A 22,905-nucleotide genomic window follows, 5' to 3' on the forward strand; every position below is an offset into this window, starting at 1 on the left:
ATGATTCCTAGTTAATGAAAGCGCTTTCTTATTCAATATATTTGATAGCACCGATTTAGGACTCATAACTTCCAGTGTCACTGATGCATTTATCTTTAACTGGTAATATAAAGGACAATTCTATTCAATAACAAGAATGGAGTAATTTAAATAATTTGGAAGTCAAAGGTTCTCATAAATCAGTATTACATCAATCTAATATGGCTTTACACCCAAGCTGACCTTGTTCCTCTCTCTGCCTTTTCAGGAATGATTCTTTATCAGGTTTCTTCGGGCCGTCTCCTGTTTGTCAATCTCCCAAGAAGAGGAAAGATAAATGTCATTTCACTAGCTACAAGCCTAACACTCTTCAACAAGAAATTTCAAATCCTGTCCAAAGTATTGGCTGTGTATTTGGAGTTTGCAGGTTTAAACCTTGTCCACCACGATCACACTGGATTTATGAAGAACTGTAACTCTTCAGACAACATCCAGCAGCTTATTAATTTAATAGACTCCTGTCCATTCCTTGATATTCTACCCTTGACAGTCTCTCAAGATAAGGCAAAGCCTTTTGACAGGGTAGAGTGCACATATATTTTGCTGTTTTCTGTTGGATGGGTTTTGCAGGAACATGAGATGAAGGTTTCCACCATTATGGATGCTGTTTCCATACAAATTTTAACTGGTCCAGAGTAACAGTATAATTTGAATTCATAATGGTACTTTCAAGATTGAGATGTGAGAAACAACCACTGAGGTGATAAAATAATATTTATTACTATTAAATTCAAAGAAACACTCAATTTGAGCTGCAATAACTAACTTATATTATTTCCAAATAATCTAACCTGCCTATTACCGCCCCCACCCCCTGCAATAGTCACACCAAATAATAACAAAGTAATAAAAGAATTGCAATTGTCACCATCTGCTACTCCCATCAGGGGCCTTAACAATATGCACATATCATACTTCATAATTTCAGGGACAAATACTCAAAATGAAAAGCTACCTAATAAAACACATGCAAAACATGAGTCAAGCTTTCTCTTTCAAATGCCAAAAGACCTTTATAACATTTCTAATATTTTATATCTTTTATGTATTACCCCTAATTGGTAGCTAATGTAACAAAATAGCTACATCCATTGAATGTACTAAGTAATTGGAAAAGCACAATGATATTTTTGCCCAATAGACTTAGTTGTTAAACTATTTTTCATTTATTTTCCTCTCTCCAACACAATCTTAAACTGGCTCTTTTCATGCATTTCTCTCTCCCCTCCTTGTCAGGTTGCATGTTCAAATAACCCTCCTATTATGAATCAGGATACCGTGTCATTCAGATAAAAATCAAGAGACATTTTTAAAGAAATAAAGTTCACTTCAATAAAGCAATAGAGAAAAATTGTTTCCAACCATGAAAGGATTGAGAACAAGAGGCCACAGATACAAGGTAATTGACAAAAGAAACAATGGCAATGTGGAAAAAAAGGTTTCTACTCAGTGAGTGGAATGCATTACTTGAGAGCATGATACAGCCAAATTTAATTGAGGCATTCAAAAGGGAGTTAGATTACTATCTGAAAAGGAAGAATATGCAGGGTTACAGAGAGAGAGGCATGAGAATAGCATGAGCTGAAGTGCTCTTTCAGTTATCCAGTGCAGGTATGATGAGCTCATGATCTCCTTCTGTGATCCATATTAGGTCCCCATGCAGCAATGGTTTATGTTTTAAGTTCTCGTCCTTGTTTTCAAATTCCTTTTTGTCTCTTATCTAGCCTAATAATCCTGCAAGATCTCTGCATCATCGAGATTTCTTTTCACTTCAACATGGAGAGCTATGCATTCAACTGCTAAGGCCCTAAGTTCGGGAATTCTCTTCCACAACCTCATTCTCCTTCTTTGCCTCTCTTTCCTTTTGAGGTGTTCATTAAAACATACCTCTATGGTCAAGCTCTTGATCATCCATATTTCTTTCTGTGACTGAGTGTCAAAAATGTTTTATTAATATTACACTTTTTATGTGCCTACAGACATCCTGATACATTAAAGGCATTATAGAGCCATAGAGATTTAAAGTGCTGAAAAAGGCCTTTCAGCCCATCGTATCCATGCCATTCAAAAACACCGAACTATTCTAATCCCATTTTCCAGCATTTTATTTAATTTAATTGAGTTTTTTTGAAAAGGTCACTTACATGGATTTTGTAAGGCCTTTGACAAGGTCCCATGTGAAAGGCTGGCCCAAAAGGTAAGAAGGTAAAAACAATGACTGCAGATGCTGGAAACCAGATTCTGGATTAGTGGTGCTGGAAGAGCACAGCAGTTCAGGCAGCATCCAAGGAGCAGTAAAATCGACGCTTTGGGCAAAAGCCCTTCATCAGGAATCCATAATCCAAAAGGTAAGAACCCATGGGATCCACGACAAGTTGTCAAACTAGATCTAAAATTGGCTTGCAAGCAGGAGGCAAAAGATAATGGTAGATATTTGTTGTGAATGGAAGCCCGTGACCAGTGGCTTACCATAACAATTGGCACTGGGACCCTTGTTAGTTGTTACTTACATTAATGATTTGGATGTGAACATAGACGGTATAATTACTAAGTTTGCAGATGACACGTAAATTGGTGGCGTCCTTGTAGCAATGAGGATGGTCTCAGGCTAAGTCTCAAATTGCTCAATTGGTGACATGGACAGAATTACAGCAGATGGAGTTTAATCCTAATAAATATGAGGTGTACAAATTATGAGAGCACAGATAGGGGAGATTATGAGAATCTTTTCTCCGTAGCAAACGCATCCAAGACCAGACAGCATAAGTTTACGGTGAGGAGCAAGTGGTTTGGAGGAAATCTGAGGAATTTTTTTTTTCTCTCAGATGAGGTAGAAATACAGAAGATGCTGCCTGAGAGGGTGGTGGAGGCAGATATTCTTACAACATTTAAGAAGCCTCTGGATGAGCACTTAAAATGCCAGGCGACAGACCAAGTACAGGTAAATGGGTTTAGTGCAGTTTGGAGTTTCCTGATCAACATAGATGTGGTGAGTCAAAGGGCCTGCTTCAATACATTCTATGGTATTTGGTCCATAGACCTGTGTGCCTTGGCATTGTAAATACACATCTAAATACTTTTTAAATGTTTATAAGGGTTTCTGCCTCTACCATCCTTACAGGCAGGGTGCTCCAGGTTCCAACCACTCTCTGTTTCCTCATATTTCCTCGAAACTTTCTGCCCTTACCTTAAATCCTGCTCCCATTCATTGATACTTCTATCAAGGGAAAAGTATCTTCCTATGCACCTCATAATTTTATACAACTTCATCAAGTCCCCTCTCAATCTCCTTTAAGGAAACCAACTCAGTCTATCCAATCATTCCTCAACTGAAACACTCCAGCCAAGGCAACACCTTGATAAATCTCCTTGTGCCTTCTTCAGTGCTACCACATCCCTTCTATAATGTGAAATCCAGAATTAAACCCAATACCTAGCTGTTCCCTAACCAACGTTTAACCTCCCTGCTCTTAAATTCTATGCCTCAACAAATAAAGGCAAGTATTCCATATCTTTTCTTAACCACTTTATCCACATGTCCTGATCTTAAGGGACCAGCATAACAAGGTCTCTCTGATCCTTGGTGCTTCTCATTTATCATGTATTTTCTTGCCTTGTTTGTTCTGTCCAAGTGCATCACATCTATTTGCCATTGATCAGCCCATCTGACCAGCCTGTCTCTATCTTCCTGTAAACTAAGACTATCCTCCTCACTCCTTACCAACTCTGCTATTTTTGTATCATCTGTGAACTTATTGATTAACTCTCCGACATTCATGTCTGAATTATTTGAATTAAAGTACAGCATGGAAACGGACCCCTCGGCCCAACTCGTCCATGCCAACCAGATATATAGAACATAGAACATTACAGCACAGGAACAGACCTTTCAGTCATGATGTTGTACCAAATGTGACACCAAATTAAGCTAGTCCCTTCTGCATGCCATCTATTCCTTGCATATTCAAATGTTATCTACAAGTCCCTTAAATACACTTATTGTATCTGCCTCTACCATCATCCCTGGCAGCGTATTTCAGACTCCTACCACTCTCCAAAAGAAACTTGCTCTTCACAGCTGCTTTGTACTTTACCCCCTCACCTTAAATGCACGCACCCGAGTATTAGACATTTCAACTCTGGGAAAAAGATTCTGACCGTCAACCCTATCTATGCATTTCATAATCACTGGGGGAACCTACTGGACAGAGTTCCAGTCAAAAAAACACCCCTTAACCATCACCCTCTGTTTCCTGGCACTCAGCCAACTGTAGAATTAATTTGTCAAATTTCTTTGGATTCCATGTGCTCTTACGTTGCTATTATCTCCCTTGTGGGCCCTTATTAAAAGCTTTGCTGAAATCCATTTAAAGCATTGCCCTCATCTACACACCTGGTCACCACTTCAAAAAAGTCAATCAAGTTAGTCAGGCATGACCTCTTCTTAACTTAAACATGTAGATTGTTTTTGATTAATCCCTGCCTTTCCAAATGCAGGTTAATATTTTCTCTCACAATTGCTGTTAATAGTTTCCCATCATCAAGGTTAGACTGACAGTCATGTGGTTTCCTTGCTCCCTTCTTGAATAACAGGACTACATTGGTTATCCCCCAGTCCTCTGGCAATGCTGGCTAGAGATGAATAGAACATTTTTGCAAGTGCCCCTGCTATCTCCTCCTTTATTTTACTCAAAAACCTTGGATACATATCATTCAGCCCTGGAGATTTATCTACTTTTAAGCCTTCCAGACCACTCAGGACCTCCTCTATGTCAATGCTAATTTCTTTAATTGCATCACAGACCATCTCCCTGATTTCTATGTCCATATTGTCCATCTCACTAGTGAACACCAGCCCAAAGTATTTATTTAGAATGTTGCCCATATCCTCTACTTGATGCAGAAGTTACTACTGTAGTCCTTTATGGGTCCTTCATTATCCTTCTACACTTATGTACCTGTAAAATAACTAGGGATTTTTCTTTACTTTACTGCCAGTATCCTTTCATAACCTGTTCACCTCTTCTAATCTTCCTTTTAAGTTCCCTCTATATTCCTCTAGGGCGTCTGCTGCTTTCAGTTCTCAGCATCTGCCATGAGCCTCCCTTTTTCTCTGAATCCAATGTTATTTATCCCTTGATCTTGATGGCTCGTAGGATTTGATGGTCCCACTACTATCTAATCATAAGTTGGAAATTTTAACAAAAAAATGTTGGAATAATTCTGTCAGTGTCTGTGAAAAAAAAACCCAGCATTAATGTTTCAAGTTGATGACTCTTTGTCCAATGAGGCCTCATTAACCTAAAACACTATTTCTCTACACAAAAGCTGACATTGAGTATTTTCAGCATTATCTGTTTTCAAGCATCTGCAGTACCTTGCTCTTGAGGTGTTCTTGTAATCAGCCAAGTAGACACAGTAAACAAATGAAACTGAAGAACCTTTTAGCCTCATATTCTACCCACTTCATTGTCAGGTGCATACTGAGAAGGGTGTGTTATAAAATGGATGTCAGGCCACATGCTTTTGATTAGAAAAGTTAAATGAGCAGGCCATTACAGCAACTGACAACCTTCCTGATTTATGGAAATTAAATTAAATTTTATCAAATTCTTCCTAATCGATCACTTGCCTCTAGAGTTCATTCGATGATACTTAGGAATTGCACCTAAATCAAGAAGAGTCATGGGGAATGGTGGAGGGCTAGATTGGAAAATCAAGTCCATTCCCTTCATATGCATTGTGTAATTATAGAGCAAGATGTTGGCATTGTGGTGATATGACTGGACATTATTCCGGAAGTCTAGGCTAATGTGGGCAAGGATTCAAATAACATCACAGTAGCTGATTAAATTCAGTACCAAGTCTAGAATTAAAAGCTGATTCCAGAAATAGTGACTGAGACTTTCAAGACTGTTGGTACACCCACCTGATTAACTAATGTGCTTTACATTAAAAAATCTGTTACCCTTACATGGTCTTGATGTGACTCCAGAGCCATGGCAATGTAAAATCGACATTTCGGGCAGGAGCCCTTCATCAGGAATGGATTCTTGATGAAGGGCTCCTGCCCGAAACATCGATTTTCCTGCTCATTGGATGCTGTCTGACCTGCTGTGCATTTCCAGCACCACTCGAATCTTGACTCTAATCTCCAGCATTGGCAGTCCTCGGTTTCACCATGGCCATGTCCTCTGAAATGGCCTAGCAAGTCATTCAGTTATATTAAATCATGACAGAAAACAAAAAATGGAATAAAACTGCATGGACCATCTTTTTAATTCACTCTTGGGATGTGAGCATCACTGGCTGACCATCATTTATTGCTGTCCCTCGTTGCCCTTGAGAAGGTGGTGGTGAGCTACCTTCTTGAATTGCTGCAGTTAAGGTATGATTCGGAGATGCCGGTGTTGGACTGGGGTGTACAAAGTTAAAAATCACACAACACCAGGTTATAGTCCAACAGGTTTAATTGGAAGCACACTAGCTTTCGGAGCGACGCTCCTTCATCAGGTGATGAAGGAGCGCCGCTCCAAAAGCTAGTGTGCTTCCAATTAAACCTGTTGGACTATAACCTGGTGTTCTGTGATTTTTAACTTTGCATTAAGGTAGTGTAGTTGTTACATTGTTAGTCCAAGTCTGGTTATTGCCCAGATCTTGTTAGATTTGAACATAGACTGCTTAGCATCTGAGGAATTGTGAATTGTGCTGAACATTGTGCAATGTGCACACCCCCAAGGAGTCCAAAGTCATTGATGAAGCAGCTGAAGATGACACTATCTTGAGTAACTCCTACAGAGATATCATGAAACTGAGATAACTGATCTCCAAAGAACATAACTATCTTCCTTTGAGCCAGAATCACCGGAGAATTTGCCTCCTGATACCCATTGATTCCAGTTTTGGTTAGGCTTCTTAATGTCACTGACGAGAAAGTGAGGTCTGCAGATGCTGGAGATCAGAGCTGAAAATGTGTTGCTGGAAAAGCGCAGCAGGTCAGGCAGCATCCAGGGAACAGGAGAATCGACGTTTCGGGCATAAGCCCTTCTTCAGGAATGAGGAAAGTGTGTCCAGCAGGCTAAGATAAAAGGTAGGGAGGAGGGACTTGGGGGAGGGGCGTCGGAAATGTGATAGGTGGAAAGAGGTCAAGGTGAGGGTGATAGGTCAGACTGGGGTGGAGGCGGAGAGGTCAGGAAGAAGATTGCAGGTTAGGAAGGCGGTGCTGAGTTTGATGGATTTGACTGAGACAAGGTGGGGGGAGGGGAAATGAGGAAACTGGTGAAATCCGAGTTCATCCCTTGTGGTTGGAGGGTTCCTAGGCAGAAGATGAGGCGCTCTTCCTCCAACCGTCGTGTTGTTGTGGTCTGGCGATGGAGGAGTCCAAAGACCTGCATATCCTTGGTGGAGTGGGAGGGGGAGTTGAAGTGTTGAGCCACAGGGTGGTTGGGTTGGTTGGTCCGGGTGTCCCAGAGGTGTTCTCTGAAATGCTCCGCAAGTAGGCGGCCTGTCTCCCCAATATAGAGGAGGCCACATCGGGTGCAGAGAATGCAATAGATGATGTGTGTGGAGGTGCAGGTGAATCTGTGGCAGATATGGAAGTTTCCTTTGGGGCCTTGGAGGGAGGTGAGGGGGGAGGTGTGGGCGTAAGTCTTGCACCTCCTGCGGTTGCAGGGGAAGGTGCCGGGAGTGGAGGTTGGGTTGGTGGGGGGTGTGGATCTGACGAGGGAGTCACGGAGGGAGTGGTTTTTACGGAATGCTGATAGGGGAGGGGAGGGAAATATATCCTTGGTGGTGGGGTCAGTTTGGAGGTGGCGGAAATGACGGCGGATGATGCGCTGTACATGGAGATTGGGGGGGTGGTAGGTGAGGACCAGTAGGGTTCTGTCTCCTCCCACCCTGCCCCCTGTAAAAACGCCATCCCATTCTCCCAATTCCTTCGTCTCCGCCGCATCTGCTCCCAGGAGGACCAGTTCCAAAAACGTACAACCCAGATGGCCTCCTTCTTCAAGGACCGCAATTTCCCCCCCGACGTGGTCGACAATGCCCTCCACCGCATCTCTTCCACTTCCCGCTCCTCCGCCCTTGAGCCCCGCCCCTCCAACCGCCACCAGGATAGAATCCCACTGGTCCTCACCTACCACCCCACCAATCTCCATGTACAGCGCATCATCCGCCGTCATTTCCGCCACCTCCAAACTGACCCCACCACCAAGGATATATTTCCCTCCCCTCCACTATCAGCATTCCGTAACGACCACTCCCTCCGTGACTCCCTCGTCAGATCCACACCCCCCACCAACCCAACCTTCACTCCCGGCACCTTCCCCTGCAACCGCAGGAGGTGCAAGACCTCTCCGCCCCCACCCCAGTCTGACCTATCACCCTCACCTTGACCTCTTTCCACCTATCGCATTTCTGACGCCCCTCCCCCAAGTCCCTCCTCCCTACCTTTTATCTTAGCCTGCTGGACAAACTTTCCTCATTCCTGAAGAAGGCTTATGCCTGAAACGTCGATTCTCCTGTTCCCTGGATGCTGCCTGACCTGCTGCGCTTTTCCAGCAACACATTTTCAGTTCTTAATGTCACTCTCAGTCGAACGTGACGTTGAGTCAAAGACTATCACTCTCACCTCACCACTGGAATTCAGCCCTTTAGCCCATGTTTGAACCAAGACTATAATGAGGTCAGGAGCTGAGTAGCCCTGGAGCACCCAATCTGGGTGTCACTAAATAGATTGTTACTGAGCAAGTGCTGCTTGTTAGCATTCTTGATGTCATCTTACATCATTTCCTGATGATCGAGAGTAGAATGATGGGTAGTAACTGGCCAGGTTGGATTTATCCTGCTTTTTCTATACAGGACATAACTGGGCAATTTGTATTTTAACTGGAACAGCTTGGTCAGGGGAGCAGTAGTCTCTGAAGGACAATTCTTCAGTAATATTGCTGGAACCGTTCCTTGATATCACCTGAAGTGAATCGAACTGGCTAACGAACTGACATTTCTGAGGCTCCAGACTACTGGAGGAGGCCAAGATAGGACAGCCACTCAGCACTTCTGGCTGAAGCTTGCTGTGATACTTCAGCCTTATGTTTTGCACTGATGTCTTGGGCTCTTCCATTGAGGACAGGGATATTTGTGCAACCTCCTCTTTCAGTAAGTTGTTTAATTGCCCACCAGTATTCACAACTGGATATGACAGGACTGCAAAGCTTTGATTTATTTGTTGTAGGATTTTTGAGCTCTGTCCATCACTTACTGCTTATGCTGTTTGTCACACAGTTGTCCTTCTGCTGGATAGCTTCTGCTGGTTAATACCTTACATAAGTATACCTGTTGCTGTTCTTGGCATACCCTCTAGCACTGTCCATTGAACCAAGGTTGATTCCGATCTTGATGGTAATGGTTCAATGGGGCATATATTAGGCCATGAAGTTGCAGATTGTGTTGTAGTCCAGTTTTGCTGCTGTCAATGGCTCAGGCACCTCATGGAAGCCCAATCTTGACTTCTAGATTTTTTTGTAGTCTATCCCATTTAGCATGGTGATCGAATACGATTGAGAGTAATTTCAATGTGAAGGACCATGTAGTGGTCAATCTTACTGATAGTGTCATAGACTACTCCTCAATTACATGTGCATCATTGCTTCTGAGCATGCATTGTAAAGTGTGATGAGCAACTAAATTCATCAAAGCTGGTAAAAGAACTTAGTGAGTTACACAAGTCATCATATTCCCAGGTTATTTGTAACCTTGTATTTATTCTGTATGCGTTTGCAGCAATGGCCCTGGAACAATCTAATTAACTGTACGGGAGATAGAAACAGCAGCAAACTGCAATGCAGTGCACCACACCACACATTCCAAACCATGTTCAAAAGAAATTTCATAGAGTAGCTAAAGCATTACACTGTTGACAGAATGATGCTTATACAAAAAGCTGTCACAAAGGGGTCATGGAACTTGTGAATGAACTGCTGCAACATTGCATACCAGTAGAATATTCTTGTTGTTTTAGAAACATTTTTTTTAGTGTTTGTGCTGGGTATACTTTTCAATTTTATAGCATCTTAGGAACTGATTCTGCTCCTATCTTCACATCTTCTAAAATACACCATGGCATTCTACATTGCTGCAAACCATTTCTTACTCAGCTTAATGAAAGATAATTTATTAATCTATTTTAATTTTAATTATTAGAGTAAAGCATAATTATGTTTCAGCTTTGTGCTGGCTTGTATGTTCCTTTAGGGTTCAATTTTGTTTTAATACTGTAATAATATGATTTTCTGCAGTGATAATGCATTGTGACAAACTTTGACAGCTAAGCATGCTCAATATTCTTTTAGAATTCTGATATCAGCTGATAAACTCCAGTCCCGCCTATTCCCTGCAGATGTTTAAAAGAAGAAAACATTTGACTCGCATGAAATGTTAACTTTAGCAACGCTTATTAATTTCACACTTTTCCTAGGCCAAGTGCTCAGACTAACATTAACATTAGTGGCATAGCTTCCATACACTGCTGACACTACTGAAATTTACGATGGGCAATTTGTTCCTGACAGAAGGATTCTACAATAACAAAGAAATGTGTTCAATGCAAACCAATACCAAATGACCATTTCCCAAATACTCTTCTTTCCCAGCAGTGATACTGCACTCAATGAGGTGGTCAGTCAGACAAAACTTCCTGGACATGTAGAAAGAGGAATCTGATATAAGGTGGTGAGTTTTACTGGTGTGTGCCTTCAGTGGGCAAGGTTTAAGCTGAAACTAATAATTCAAAACAAAAGATTAATCCCATAGAAATCTAGTCAGATTCTTATATCCAATTTTTTTAGATTCCAAAAATGAAAGAAGAAAGAAGGGCCGCATGGTAACTCATTGGTCAACATTGCTGCCTCACAGCGCCAAGGACCTGGCTTCGATTCCACTCTCAGGTCTAAGTGGAGTTTGTACATTGTCCTCATGTCTGATGGGCTTCCTCTGGGTGCTCCAGTTTCCTCCTACAGTCCAAAGATGTGAAGGTTGGGTGGATTGGCCATGTTAATTGCTCATAGTGGTCCAGCAATGTGCAGTCTAGGTTAATTAGCCACAGGAAATGCAGGGTTAAAGGGATAGGATAGGGAGTGGGTCTGGCTGGGATGCTTTTTAGAGGGTCACTATGGACTTGATGGGCCAAATGGCATGCTTCCACACTGTAGGGATTTTATAGTAACACTGGGGTAAATTTTCTGGACCGTGAGATCATTTTCAGGCCCAGGACTAAACATTTGTTGGTATCTCATCAACATGAAATCTGCTGTCCTGTGTACACTGGGGATGGTCTTCATTGGATCAGATAAAATGAATCATCCTCAAGAGCTGCAGACCAATCAGATAGCCTGAGAGGTCTAAGCCCAGTGCCAGCAGAAAACAGTGATTACTGCTAGAACAAGAAGTCTTGGGAGGAGTGTTCCCAAAGGCCATAGGGATCCCACAAATGAGACACCAATCTTCTTGCCTGTTAGCACTAACGCTGTGAAAGCTGCTGGCTGTTGAATATGCTCATAATATAGGGGACAAGTTGGAGGTGCGCAAGTAGTTGGAGGCCTAACAACCTGCCTTATTTACATGCTATCTCAGTGTTCAAATATACCATAACATTTACAACAGTGTTCAGAATATATAGCTGCATTTTTAACCAGGGTTGAAAACTAGGCATACAGGACCTCCTTACTTTATTTTCAGTGTGAAAGCGAGCTATTTTATTTCCCAATCCTTGTTTTCCTTTGAATGTTGGAATCAAAGGGCAAATCCACAAAGCTTTCACAATCAGTCTGCCAGAATTCCCAATGAAGTAAATATTGAATCTGGGAAAGGACTACCCCAAATTAACATAAGGCAAAGAATAGTAATAAAGAAAATAATGGCATTAAACAGTAACATGACCATACCTCCCAGGCCAATTGGTGTCCATCTCAAATCCTAGGCTAAGCGGACAAGAAGAGAGATCTCAATTACTTCTTAAAAAGTATATTCTCTCCTTTTAGAAAGGAACAAGTGATGGACAATTGGGAGGAGCTGTTATCAGGCAAGTCCACAGTTGTCACGTGGGAATTGTTTAAAGACCTGCTGATGAGACTTCAGGATCATAATGTCCAGTAAGGAGAAAGGCCAAGGATGGCAAGGTAAGGGACTGTTGGATAATGAGGGTGGTTGTGAATTTAGTAAAAAGGGAAAAAAAGCACATGTAAGGTTTGGAAGGCTAAAATTGGACAGGCCCCATGAGGAATATAAAGAAAGCAGAAAAGAACTCAAGTAAGGAATTAGGAAAGCAAGAAGGGGCCATGAAATGACCTTGGCAAGTAGGCATACTATACATACATTAAAAACAATAGGATAATTGGGGAGATGGTAGGAGCACTCAAGGATAAAGGAGGGAACTTATGCTTGGAAGCAAAGGATGTGAGCGAGATCCTAAATGAATACTTTGCATCGGTATTCACCCACGTAAAGGACATGGAGGATAGTGATTTTTGTATCGAGTATGCTAATATGTTCGGGCACTTGAGATCAAGAAAGAAGTGGTGTTGCATTTCTTGAAAAGCATTAAGGTGGATAAGATCCCAGGGCTTGATGGTATCTACCACAGGTTATTTAGAGAGATGCAAGAGAGGAGATTGCTAGGGCCTTGACCAAGATCTCTTTATCCTTGCTGGTCACTGGCAGGGTGCCAGAGGAATGGCAAGTAGCTAATGTCATTCCTCTGTTCAAGAAGGGAAATAGGGATAATTCAGGAAACTATAGACTGGTGATTCTCACATCAGTGGTTGGAAAGCTATTGGAGAGAATTCTTAGGGATAGGATTTATGAGCATTTGGAAAAGCATGGCCTAATTAGGGACAGCATGGCTTTGTGCAGGGTAGGATATGACTTACTAACATCATTGAATTTTTTTGAAGAGGTGACTAAGATAGTCAATGAGGGCAAAGCAGTGGATGTTGTCTACACGGATTTTAGTTCGGCTTTCGACAAGGTCCCTCTTGGTAAGTTAATCCCGAAAATTAAGATCCATGTGACTTAGCTGTGTGGATTCAGAATTGGCTTGCCCATAGAAGACAGAGGGTAATGGTGGAATGGTGTTTTTCTGGCTGGAGGTCCATGACTAGTGGTGCTCTGCAGGGATCCATACTAGGACCTCTGCTGTTTGTGATGTATATAAATGACTTAGCTGAAAATGCAGATGGGCGGGTTAGTAAGTTTGTAGACAATACAAAGATTGGTGGAGTTGTGAATCATGTAGAAGGTTGTCAAAAGATACAATGGGATATAGATCAGTTGCAGATATGGGCGGAGAAATGGCAGATGAAGTTTAATCTGGGTAAGTGTGAAGTGCTGCGCGTTGGGAGATCAGATGTTAAGGAAAGTATATAGTTAATGACAGGACTCTGAACAGCATTGATATACAAAAGGATCTTGGGGTTCAACCCCACAGCTCCTTGAAAGTGGCCACGCAAGTAGATAGGATGGTAAAGAAGGTGAATAGCATGCTTGCCTTTTCATGGTTGGGAAATTGAGTATAAGAGTCAAGATGTCATGTTGCAGCTTTATAAGACTTTGCCACATTTAGAGTATTTTGTTCAATTGTGGTTGCCACATTACAGGAAGGATGTGGAGACTTTCGAGAGGGCACAGAAGATGTTTACCAGAATCCTGCCTGGATTAGAGGATGTGAGCTAGAAGGAGAGGCCAGAAAAACTTGGGTTCTTGTGTCTGGAGTGGCGGAGTCTGAGGGGAGACTTGATAGAGGTTTTTATAATTATGAGATGCATAGATAGGTTTGATGGTTGGAATCTTTTCTTGTTGTGTTGAAATGTCTAAAACTAGGGGCATGAATTTAAGGTGAGAGGGGGAAAATTCAAAGGACATGTGAGGGGCAAGTTGTTTTACACAGAGAATGGCAGGAGTGTGGAACGTACTGTAGGGGACGTTGGTGGAGGCAGATATGATAGGGGCATTTAAGGGACTTTTGGATAAGCACAGGAATATGCAAGGAATGGAGAGATATGGATCAAGGGCAGGCAGAAGGAATTAGGCATTAATTTGGCATTATATTCAACATAACATCATGGACCAAAGGGTCTGGTTCTGTGCTGTACGGTTCTATGTTATATGTTTGTTAAGGTGGCTACCAAGCATCCTTTCCAAAAAACTTCTATTAGACAATATCTAACCTTGAGTGTCACACCTTTGAACTGTACAGATATTCTAATTAAACCTGAGAAAGGATTTACAGATGTTGTGAATCCATAGTTCGATTTTGTTTGAAAGAAAACTGTTATGCCTAAAATTAAGATGGTGCTAATGAGTTCTGCAAGGGGTCAGGAGTGGGGGAAGTGGGTGGGGGTGGGGGAAGTGGGTGGGGGTGGGGGGGTGGGTGGGGAGGGAGTGGTCTCTGCTAGAGTAAACAATGATTTCAACCAGATGCATCAAAACTATTTTGTAAGATATTAACATGTTTAATTATATAGTTTTAAATTCTTTTCTCAGTCTACCATTAGGATAGAAAAAAGCTCAAAAACAGCTAAATGCCTGGTTTAGTATAAAATAAAACAGAGAACTGTAGATGTTGAAAAGCAGAAACAAAAATATAAATTGCTGGAGAAATTCAGCAGGTCTGGCATCATCTGTGGACAGAAAGTGGAGATAACATTTTGGGTCCATTGACCTTTCTTCAGAACTGGTAGGAGCTAGAAAAAAGTGATACATATGCTGAAGACAGAGGGTTGGGTAGGGAGTCGTGACAGGGTAGCTGGTAAAGGAGTAAGTGATAGGTGCGGACAGAGCCCAGCATTTGGTCAGGCAAAGTAATGAATAATGGTTAACCAGGGAGAAAGAAAAGCTGTGAGTGGGGATCATGAGCAAGTGCAAAGGAGTTGACTAGCTTGTTCAAAGTCTCAAATGCTCTCAAAATCATGATTTCTGAGAAGAATCCTATAGTTTGCTTGAAAAGTGAACTAATTCCCAGCCATTAAGAAATTTGTTCTTGCCTTCAACTGCAATCTATCTGTATCTGACTTCTACAAAAGAATTCTACTAGACTAGCCAACTGCAACAGTTTATTGCAGATTGACTAACTGAACACTAACTCACATGAATTGATGCCAAATCTATTGATTTTTCAGTAATTTAAAATTATGGATTCCTCTATTTCCTTTATTTCAGCTGGTGTGTGTGTTGAAGGACAACATGCTTCTATAAATTGTTAATAAATCCTGCTTTGTTTTAACTGTGAAGAATCTGTTGTGGATCATTTTAAAATTTAACTTCCCCAGAGTTTTGGGGAACACATCATTGATAATTTCAAAGCAGAAAAAGAATAAAAAAACGGATCATTTCAAATGCAGGCGGACAAGGAGAGAGAAAAATAAATTAATTTACTTCACCCTCTTGTCAGTGACATATGTTTTAAAGAAAGAAGTGAGAATCTTGCAGATGCCCTAATTACAGTTTGCTGAAAACATCATAATGTGGAGGCTGAGTATTCCCAATTTTAATTAACAGTTCCTGGTCATGCCTTCATTTGCCTTTGCCCCAAGCAGTTGAAAATCCTACTTACTTTTCGCCTCACTTTTTTCCTTTAAAGAATACATGAAAGCCTACCTCTTTCTTAGATTATGGTTTTCTTACGTGACTCAATACCGTTTTGTTTTGTTTTCTAATTCCTCTGTGAAGCCCTTTTGGACTTGGCATTATGTTAAGAGTGCTCGATAAATACAATTCATTGTTCTTCCATGGCACATTTTTGATTGTGGAATGGCTGCACATTGACTAGCTTAGACGGAACATTGTTTGCGATCCTATCCCAATGCTTTTTTAAAACATGCTGTACCACTGAAATACAAGGCCACTAATAATAATTGGTTGAAAACTGTAATCATGCATCTCTGATACGAACTTCACCTTGAGTACACCACACACTTGCTCTTATTAACCAGGAGTGCAATCTTTGTTTGCTCATTCTTATCTTGCTACTTCCACATCAAATCATCAGCATTTGGCTCTTCACAGATGTGGCAGTACATCATCAATTAACTCATTGGACTGTTATTCATATGCACATTTCATTGATGCTACTTTGTCAGTAATGAATGGTTTCTCTCAGTTCTTTCAGTCTCTGCGAGTGAAAAATATTTGTGTTCACAAGGATTTTCGGATGAACCATGAAACAGGATTTATATTCTCCCCATCCCCATCCCACCAGCCTCATTCCCACTAGGACAGAAAATGCATATTGGTCTTGAGGATTGAGATTGACTCCATTGTGGTACAAACTAGTTCTACAACACAATAATATCTTTATCTCGATTCACAGATTAAAGAATCAATGTTTCTTTTCGATGGGGAGGAATGGATGTAAACTGATCTATGCCTCTTGAATTCAAGTTGGGACATATTGGCAATAACATTTGTTTTTTTTTCTGCAGTGATTGCTCTTTGTAATAGGTCTCCCAAGCCTATTGTCATTATAAGCACTGATTATGGTAAATTGTGGTTGTCCTCATAGTAGTTTGGATAAAAATATAATAACAGCCAAAATATTTTTTAAAACTCAAGCAATTTCAGTTACAAAGCAATTCCATTCTGTAGGTGCACACATTTGCATATATAATTTCACATAAAAAAGAATACATTTTTACCTTTGCTGTACACAACACAATTGTTGTTGTTATCCTCTGTTCCTCGCCAAGTCACATCCATCAGCCACTTGGGACCAGCATGTACTACTATAGGGACAGCCGCTTTTGTCTTCTGTACAAAAGAAGATAATAAACAGATGCCGTTTGTTTTTTGTGATTAAGAACTTGATGAATAATACTAATTTTCAAAGAAACTTAACCCCCAAACACATAAGCCAAAGCCAAAATCCCTTGTTGAGTTCTTATAGAGGACAGAGAAAGGCTTACTGAGTATAGTATCTCTTCTGATTGACAGAATTATTAAACCAGAAGTCTCGAAATAAAAACAGATCAGATCTTCCAGATGAATGCATCTCTAATGGTTTGGGTTTAAACTAAAAATGACTTTGGCAAGAAACTGTGAAGCCTGCTGGTGAACTTTAGGAACTTTGTCTTCCTGTTAGATGAAATGGTTAAAGGTCACCAAGGCTGCAAGTTCCAAAGTAGATTTTTTTTGTTTATTCAATATGGTGCTGTGATAGACTTGTAAGTGGAATATATCAACTGCAAATTATGATTTAAGATGGCAAACAAGATGATGGTTCAAGGTAGTTCAGAAGTACACAATGTATTTGTTATTAGCATTGCTATTTTTATGCATGTCTACATAGAACATTTTTTATTTGTAAACTCATGACTGATGATCTGTGATAACTATCCCATTTCCCATACATACATATACATGAATATGAATAAAATAAATGCATTATTGATGTTTTTAGAAGTCCACAGTACAGAAAAAGGCCCTTCAGTCTATTGGGTCTGTGCTAAGCAAATTGACCACCTAACTATTGTAATCCCATTTTCCAGCACTTGGCTTATAGCCTTTGTATGCCTTGTCATCACAAGTGTACATCCAAATACTTATTAAATGTAGCTCACTATCAAGCTCTCTACAAATTGCAAAAAAAACTTTTAATCCCTCCTTAACTGTCAATGTAAACAATGACTGGTTTCCAAAGCTTGCAGCTACTTCTAATATTATCTAATATTATCTACTTCTAATATTGCTATCTAATATTATTACATATTATACTGTGTATATAAAATATTTTATGTCTGTCACAACTTTAAACCACTTGCTAGCCATTCAGTTTGTTTTCTTCATTATCATTTATAAAGTATTTTAAGTAGAAACAATTTTCTCCTCTTTAATTACTTATCACCTGCTTTAATCATTTGTTTGTTAGGAGTTCTGTTCTACGTATTGCTTACATCCTGTGTGATGAAGAATTTTGTGGTATCAGTTCTAAAATTACATCCTACTGTTTGAAGGCTGAAATTGGACCTCTGTTATCACAGCTTAAAATAATACTCAGAGCTGATTTTTCTACATCCTTTACATTGTGTTGGTGAAGCAACACCTGGAGTACTGTATACAGTTTTGGTCTCTATTTTAAAAAAAACTGACATTGGAGGCTGCTCAACAGAGATTCACTAGGGAGTTTCCTGGGATGAAAGGTTTGTACTTATCAAGAACAGTTAAGCAGGTTACATACTTATTCATTAGAATTTAAAAGAATGACGAGAGGTATTATTTAAAAAACAGTATTCTGAAGGGGCTTGACAGGGTTGATATTGGGAAGATATTTCCACTAACAGGAAAACTTCAAATGCGGAGACGTAGTTACAGATAAGTAGTCACTCATTTAAAACTGAAATGTAAAGGAGTTTCTTCTCTCAGAGGGTAGTGAATGTTTGGAATTCTCTCTCCAAGGTTTCAGGCCACTAAAGCACTGAAAGCATTAAAAACGGAGGTAGACAGATTTTTGAAAAATCAGGGAGGAATAGCTGTGGTAAAACAAAAAAAAAAGAGTTGAGGCCTGGGGCAGATCACCCATGATTTAACTGAATGATGGGGCATGCTTGAGAGGCCAAAATGACCTCAGTCTAGTCCTATTTCTTCAGTAGTTACATTGATATTCTTCATAGGATGGCCTCTCATGTTTTCTTGGTACAATGAAATGTTTAAACTTCTTCTGTCTGTTGCTGTAATATAAGGTTTATTCTGCTTCAAGTCTACACTGACTCCAATGTTAAATGTCTCAATCTGTTCTTTGGTGACTAAAATTGGATGCTGCATTCAAAATGGGCTCTGACTAGATATTTACACAATTTGATCATGGACTCTTCTGTCTTTTTACTCTTTTGGTTAAACAGATCAATTTTCTATTTGCTTTGCTGATTGCTACTTTTACTAGCTGCACATTGTAGAGCAATCTTCTCATTTTCAGTTGAAGCATTTGGTCAGGTGAGATTCATGACTCCTGGTCCATGGCTGTATGGCTTGAAGTGATTTTTCTCAAACAATCTTCCATTCTTCACCTCATTCCTTATCTAATGGACATTTAGGTGTCCTTCCTCAAGAATTGTGCAGTGAAAGAGGCTGCCGCCATATTTAAACACCATCTGCAAGTTAGGAGCAGCCCCTCGCAGTGTGTTGCTAGACTGTTAACACCAAGGATGTAACACAGGAAAATTTTTTAAAAACTTGCCTGTGCTCCATCGATTGGGAATTAGAAGGATTTATGCACAGTCTGGTGAAGCGGAGGTTAGGTTTTCTTCCTGCTGACAACCAGAAAAGACCACAGCACAATGGCTTCATCATTAGCACTGCTACCTCACTGCTCCAGGGACCTGGAGTCGATTCCATCCTTGGTTGACTGTGAATGTAGACTTTGCACATTCTTCCTGTGTCTGTGTGGGTTTCCTCTGGTTTTCTCCCACAGTCCAAAGATTTGCAGGTTAGTTGGATTGGCAATGCAAAATTGCCCATAGTGTTCAGTGATATGCAGGCTAAGTGGGTTAGCTATGGGAAATAGCAGCATCAAAGGAACAGGAGAATCGACGTTTTGGGCATAAGCTCTTCTTCAGGAAGGGCTTATTCCCGAAATGTCGATTCTCCTGTTCCTTTGATGCTGCCTGACCTGCTGCGCTTTTCCAGCAACACATTTTTAAGCTCTGATCTCCAGCATCTGCAGTCCTCACTTTCTCCAAGCTATGGGAAATACCTGGTTATGGGGATAAGATAGAGTAAACGATGAGTCTGGGTGAGATGCTCTTCAGAGGATCGGTATGAGCCGAATGGTCCATCTCCATGCTGTAGGAATAATTGTAAGATAACATCAGACCAAGTCACCTGGTTCACAAATTGCAGCCGGGGTCAGTGCTGTTCCTTGGGCAAAGCAACATAAGCAGGTAAGCCAGAAGAAGATCAATGATCACCTGTGCTCTGCAAATGTATGTGCAGCCACATTTTCTCTGTAACTTCATACTCACATAGCCAGCATTCATTTTAATTGTAAATTCTAAAAGCTTCTCAGCTGAGTTGAAAGTTAAAACATAAGCACACATTGGCACAATGAAACAAACTGAAAGTAAACAACCTCTAATCCACCTTATACTGAAACCAAAACTTAACTTTTTAAATCCTTAACACAGGACTCAATAGTGATTGTTGTAACAATTGTAAGATTATATCTCCCAAACTAGGCAGAAAACACTTTTACAACTTCTGCTTAAATCAGAATATACAGGAAATTTCAACTGTGATTTGTAGTTTGCATTTGTTCTCAACTTCAGTAAATATTAAGCCCTTTTTATACACTATGGCTTATTGAAAGCTTTCTCAATTTAGTCTTTAACAATTTAGGGGCATACATACTCAAGACTTTCTGTCTTTGTGTCACCTTTTGATGTATATCATGTTAAATTGACCCTCCATTTTCCTGCTATCAAAGTGAATGAGGTTTTTCTGCATTAAATTCCATCTGCTTCTTGTTAGTCTATTCCATCCTCTGGAAGTTTAATAACACCCCTTCACAGTTCATAACACTTTCAAGCATTATGCCATTCATTAATAAATATTAAGAGCATCTATGATCATAATACTGACCACTAAGAAATTGTGTTACTCCCTCAGGGCACTTTAAGCAGCTGTTGCTTTTATTCTATGGGCTCCAACTTTGCTGAAAAGCCTGTTATGTGGTAATTTTTGACATGCCATGTGAAAGTCTAAGTACCCCCCATCAATAGCATTACCCTCATCAATCCCCTCTGTTATTTCACAAGACACTCATGGAGGTTAGTTAAACATGATTTGTCCTTAAAAAAACCTATACTGGCTTTACTTATTTCATCTGCATTTGTCTATGAAGTTATTAATTTGTTGTTGTTCCTCACTGCCTCCCACCACTCCTCCCCACATCGTCATTCTCTTGCTCAAACCCATGACTGGTATTTTATCAAATTCATCTGGAAACCCATGTACACCATATTAACAAGATTAAGCTCATTAATTCTCCATGATACCATAAATAAAATCAAGCATGTTAGTTAAACACATTTACCAACCAATCCACATGGTCTTTCTTTAATTAATTAGCATTATCCCATGGAACTATTAGCTTTGTCCCAAATTACCATTTTGAAAAAAGCATTCTGATCAACCAGGCAAATCTGAAATGTATATATGATGATTTATTCGTTTACTTTCAGTTCTATACATTCCTCTCACAACTCTCTGCTGTTTTCTCAAAATTTCACTCTATCCAATCACTCCTCACAGCCATCTTTTTTTCTCCACATCTCCTGAGATCCCTGTCACCTTCATCCTTTGTCCCTTTCCCATCTTGTCATTGTTGACTGCTGAGTGAATAAGATGCCTGCTTAACTTGTTTGAGGAAGAATATAAAGATATGAATGATGGGAACTACTGGAGGATACAAATGGGGCAGCTGGTTGGCTATGGAACTGCTCTGTGTTAACATAGTGATGGGTGGAAGAGTTGTTGTTGCATTTTCTGGTGACAACAGTTCTCTAGTGCAACCTAAGTGATCCTTGCGTTAACAAGGACATCCCTGATATCCCAGGCAGAATCAGCCAACGGTTGACAATCAGTCTTCTGTTCTGAATTGCCTGAGGAGGATCTGAGCCCTATATCTTGTTATTCATACAGGTCCAAGCCTTGCTGTTGCACAATGTTGTGCAGAGCATAGCGAATCGGGGGTGGGGGTGGGGGTGGGGAGGGCATGATCTACTAGAAATATAAGAAAATAAGCAGCCTAAAGAGAAACTGGTATAAATGCAATCGAGATGGGCAGCACCATCTAGGAAAGAAGAAACTAAGTGAAGACACTTATGACAAGACAACAAGTAGCTTTAAAATATATTTAAAAATAAAATGAAAGAATACCCAATTAAAGTGAGATTGAATGTCTGTACATCAAAAAAACACAGTGCCCATAATAAAGGGGTGTTGGAGGTAAGTATGTTTTGAGAGGAAACAGATAGAATATGGATTACTTGGACATGATTATAGAATAATAGGTCAAGAAATTAAATATTGCAGGGGAACACATATTTTAAAAATCTAAAGTGGGATAAAAAGGAACGGGAGTTGTTCTTGTTTGGGATAAATAATGGAAATAGAAGAAAGGACTCATCGGTCAGAAAGACAAAAATAATCTGTATGGTTAATAGAACATAGAACATAGAAGAATACAGCGCAGTACAGGCCCTTCGGCCCTCGATGTTGCGCCGATCCAAGCCCATCTAACCTACACTAGCCCACTATCCTCCATATGCCTATCCAATGCCCGCTTAAATGCCCATAATGAGGGAGAGTCCACCACTGCTACTGGCAGGGCATTCCATGAACTCACGACTCGCTGAGTAAAGAACCTACCCCTAACATCTGTCCTATACCTACCCCCCCTTAATTTAAAGCTATGCCCCCTTGTAATAGTTAAAGAGAAAAGATAACAAGGGAACAATAAGACTAATAGATGTAGCAATGCAAACCATCGAATAGGTGACAAATAAAAAAGGTGAGTTAAGAAAAACAGAATTAAAATTATGTAGACTTTCAACTATACTAATATATTTTGAATAAATAAGTAATAGAGGGAAAATTGTATGGAGTTTTGACAATATGTCCTTAACATCTTTCCAACTTATCCTACTCCTTTTTAAAAATCTCGTAATGGGGAATAAACCAGAATAGATAAGAGAAGTTGAAGTAGGGGAACAACTAGGAAATCATATAAAACTAAGTGGGCGGCACAGTGGCACAGTGGTTAGCACTGCTGCCTCACAGTGCCAGAGACCCAGGTTCAATTCCCACCTCAGGCGACTGACTGTG

General features: G+C 40.3%; 1 protein-coding gene across 3 annotated transcripts in view; it reads right to left on the reverse strand.

Moving 5' to 3' along the window:
- zfpm2a (zinc finger protein, FOG family member 2a) overlaps positions 1-22,905 on the reverse strand; it is a 950,399-nt gene that overhangs the window by 201,436 nt on the left and 726,058 nt on the right. For all 3 annotated transcript variants that reach the window (XM_087986350.1, XM_043688413.2, XM_043688412.2), the window contains one exon: positions 16,725-16,836. In XM_087986350.1, the coding sequence (XP_087842476.1) occupies positions 16,725-16,836 (112 nt within the window). The remainder of the gene's footprint in view (positions 1-16,724; positions 16,837-22,905) is intronic.

The sequence above is a fragment of the Chiloscyllium plagiosum genome, unplaced genomic scaffold (genome assembly GCF_037043375.1).
Source record: "Chiloscyllium plagiosum isolate Xiang-an unplaced genomic scaffold, Cpla_swu_hap1 HiC_scaffold_4, whole genome shotgun sequence".
NCBI lineage: Eukaryota > Metazoa > Chordata > Chondrichthyes > Orectolobiformes > Hemiscylliidae > Chiloscyllium > Chiloscyllium plagiosum.